This window comes from Debaryomyces fabryi, assembly GCF_001447935.2.
Source record: "Debaryomyces fabryi strain CBS 789 chromosome Unknown contig00341, whole genome shotgun sequence".
Lineage (NCBI taxonomy): Eukaryota > Fungi > Ascomycota > Pichiomycetes > Serinales > Debaryomycetaceae > Debaryomyces > Debaryomyces fabryi.
The window spans coordinates 1-2,846 of NW_015385767.1; the positions used below are offsets into that span (position 1 = coordinate 1).

The 2,846-nt window shown below is 33.7% G+C and overlaps 1 protein-coding gene across 1 annotated transcript; it reads right to left on the reverse strand.

Annotated features, from left to right (window-relative positions):
• Positions 1-968: 968 nt before the first annotated feature.
• Positions 969-2,387, reverse strand: AC631_05920 (uncharacterized protein; the record flags this gene model as incomplete). The annotated part of the gene is made up of 1 exon (XM_015614749.1): positions 969-2,387. One exon carries the CDS (start codon positions 2,385-2,387, stop codon positions 969-971), a length of 1,419 nt encoding a protein of 472 aa, XP_015464423.1.
• Positions 2,388-2,846: the final 459 nt, after the last annotated feature.

The window sequence follows — 2,846 nt, forward strand, 5'->3', positions numbered from 1 at the left end:
AAATTACCATTAGTAAATGAAGGAGATGAAACTGAAGATGGTATTGTTGGACAGCAGACTTACGATAGTAACGAAATTGAAAATCCATATTTAATTACCGTGTTATTGGGGCATACACAATCTGTGAGATCTGTGTCTGGATACGGTAATATTATAGTATCTGGCTCTTATGATACAACTGTTAGGGTATGGGATCTTCTTGATAACGGTAATTGTAAGCACGTCTTAAGTGGGCATGGTGATAGAATTTATTCTACAGCTTTAAACTTCCAGACTAAAAGATGCTATTCTGGATCTATGGATTCCTCGATAAATGTATGGGATATTGAAAGTGGGAAGCTATTACATACATTAGAAGGACATAGCTCATTAGTGGGATTGCTAGAATTATCTGACGAGTATTTGGTATCAGCAGCAGCTGATTCCACATTAAGAGTGTGGAATCCAAGATCCGGTGACAACATTTGTAAGTTAGAAGGACATAGTGGTGCCATAACATGTTTTCAGCATGATAGCCTTAAAATTGTCAGTGGTAGTGAAAGAATGTTGAAATTATGGGATATCAATACTGGGAAATTTGTAAGAGACCTACTTGTTGATATCACTGGCGGTATTTGGCAACTTCGTTTCGATTATAATAGATGCGTTGCTGCTGTTCAGAGGAGTAGAAATGACACAGATGAAACTTTCATCGAAATATTAGATTTTAGTACTCCACCTTCACAAACCGTAACTGAAATGGCTGATGACACTAATTCTGATGATCGCTTAGAGTAGTATATAGCATATGCAAAAGAATACATAATTTTAAAATATTTAACAGTAATAAAAGTTATTTGAGTACTTCCAAGCTTAGGATTATATATATATGGAAGGCGTTTTGCTTTCTAGAATTTGACTTTGTCTAAGCTGTAACAATAAAGATTAAATTAAAAATATATTCATTATCATAAAACCAAACTAATTAATTATATATCATCGTCCACTAAATACAATTTTCGAAGTTTGTGGAACTTGTCCAATCCTTCGTTAATGTCAAAACTATGTTTTCTTTTATGTGCCGAATTAAGTATATTACTTACATCAATATCATATTGAGTGTAAAATGTGCCTTCATTATGAATGTTCCCAGAATTTGTGACTATATTGATATAATATTGGTAAAGCGATGTAGATCCATCAATTAACTTAATATTACAGCACCAAGACTTATGCTCTTCCACCAAATCTATTTTGTCTTTATCCCAACCATCAAGTTCTGACTCATCGGGCCCCGAATCAGTATACAAGGTATCATGGTGCTCATCTTTACCCAGTATCAAAGGAGGAAATTTACATGGAGTTAAAACTCCAGAAGAAGGTAAATTTATACCAAGATCTGTAGCTGCTATTAAATTATTTTTTTCGATCGGTTCATGATACACTGAGTTCAAAAATATTCTCTTGTTGCATTTGGAGCATATCAATAAGAGCACCAAATGATTCGAAAACGATTGAATATGCAAACCCCATCCTAGAACTGCTACTTTATAAACCCACTGCGGAACTCTTTCCAACAAATTGAAAAAGTTCTCCTTATTATCTTTAAAATAGCGATTTAACAACCAATTCTTTGAAATTTTTATGAAATCGGAGAACTTTGGGTTCTCTTCTTCATTAAACAAGGCATCTTTAAACACTCCCGACGTGCTATTGAGAACATCCAAATTACTAGCCAAATTCTTTAAATTTTTCAAATATTCATTTGTAAGTAATTCGTTAGTGCTATTTATGAAAGGTCGTGGGTAATATACACCTTCCAACGGGGTCTCAAAATTTATCCACGGACAATCTGAGCTATGTCCAAACTTTCTTATTTGTTTAGAGTATTCACTGACCAATGATTTATTTAGCTCCTGGTAGTCTTCGATATCAAAGTCAAACGGTACAAAGGTAGATGGTGAATTTATGTCATTAAACTTGAGGATTAGTTGATGGTTACATGAAGTACACAAAAGATGGTTCTTTGTATTATTATTGGCCGAAATAGAAACACATTTCCATCCATTTCTGGCACATGAAAGTTCATTTATATCGCTCTGATCACTAGACAATGGAATATGCCAATTTAGAGCTGTGAACGTAGATAACCGCTTCAATAAATATTCTCTACTGTAAGGATCAAATGCTGGTGATTTTATAATGCTAGTTTCTGGTCTGTGTTTATTTTTGTTCTTTAATTTATGATAGTTGTAGTGATTTTTGGCCTTAATATTCTTGAAATATTGTATATCTGGGTGATTGAAAATTCTATCCATGCCTCTCTCGTCTTGATCAATATATGTCTCGTGAGACGGCGAAGAAATAAGTTCGAGATACTCTTTAAGTACTTTTGGTGTTCCCGACATTATATCTTTCATACCATGTATAAAATTTACTGTTTGAATATGTCTTCATCGTATTCTATATGGTTTAATCAGAGTCAGATTGTTACAATTTTAAGAGAATTCACGTGATGTAGATATAAGATAATGATGTGGATATAGGTGATTCTACTCTAAAGATATGTTAGTTCTACTATGTTGAAACGACAATATTCAGAAGATGAAACTGATAACTCGTTAAGCAATAAACAACAATAACAGAGTTCGAATTTGGAAGTTCAAATATACTGGAAAAATGGATGGACCCTACCTTTGCGTCTAGACGAATTAGTGTTCCCCTACACTCTGGACATGTTGTGACGTCTTTGCAACACGATGATGAAAATATTATAACAGGAGTTGATAATAAGATGATTTACATTTACAGCACAGAAACTAGTAAAGTTTTAAAAGTTTTGGAGGGCCATGAAGGAGGTGTTTGGT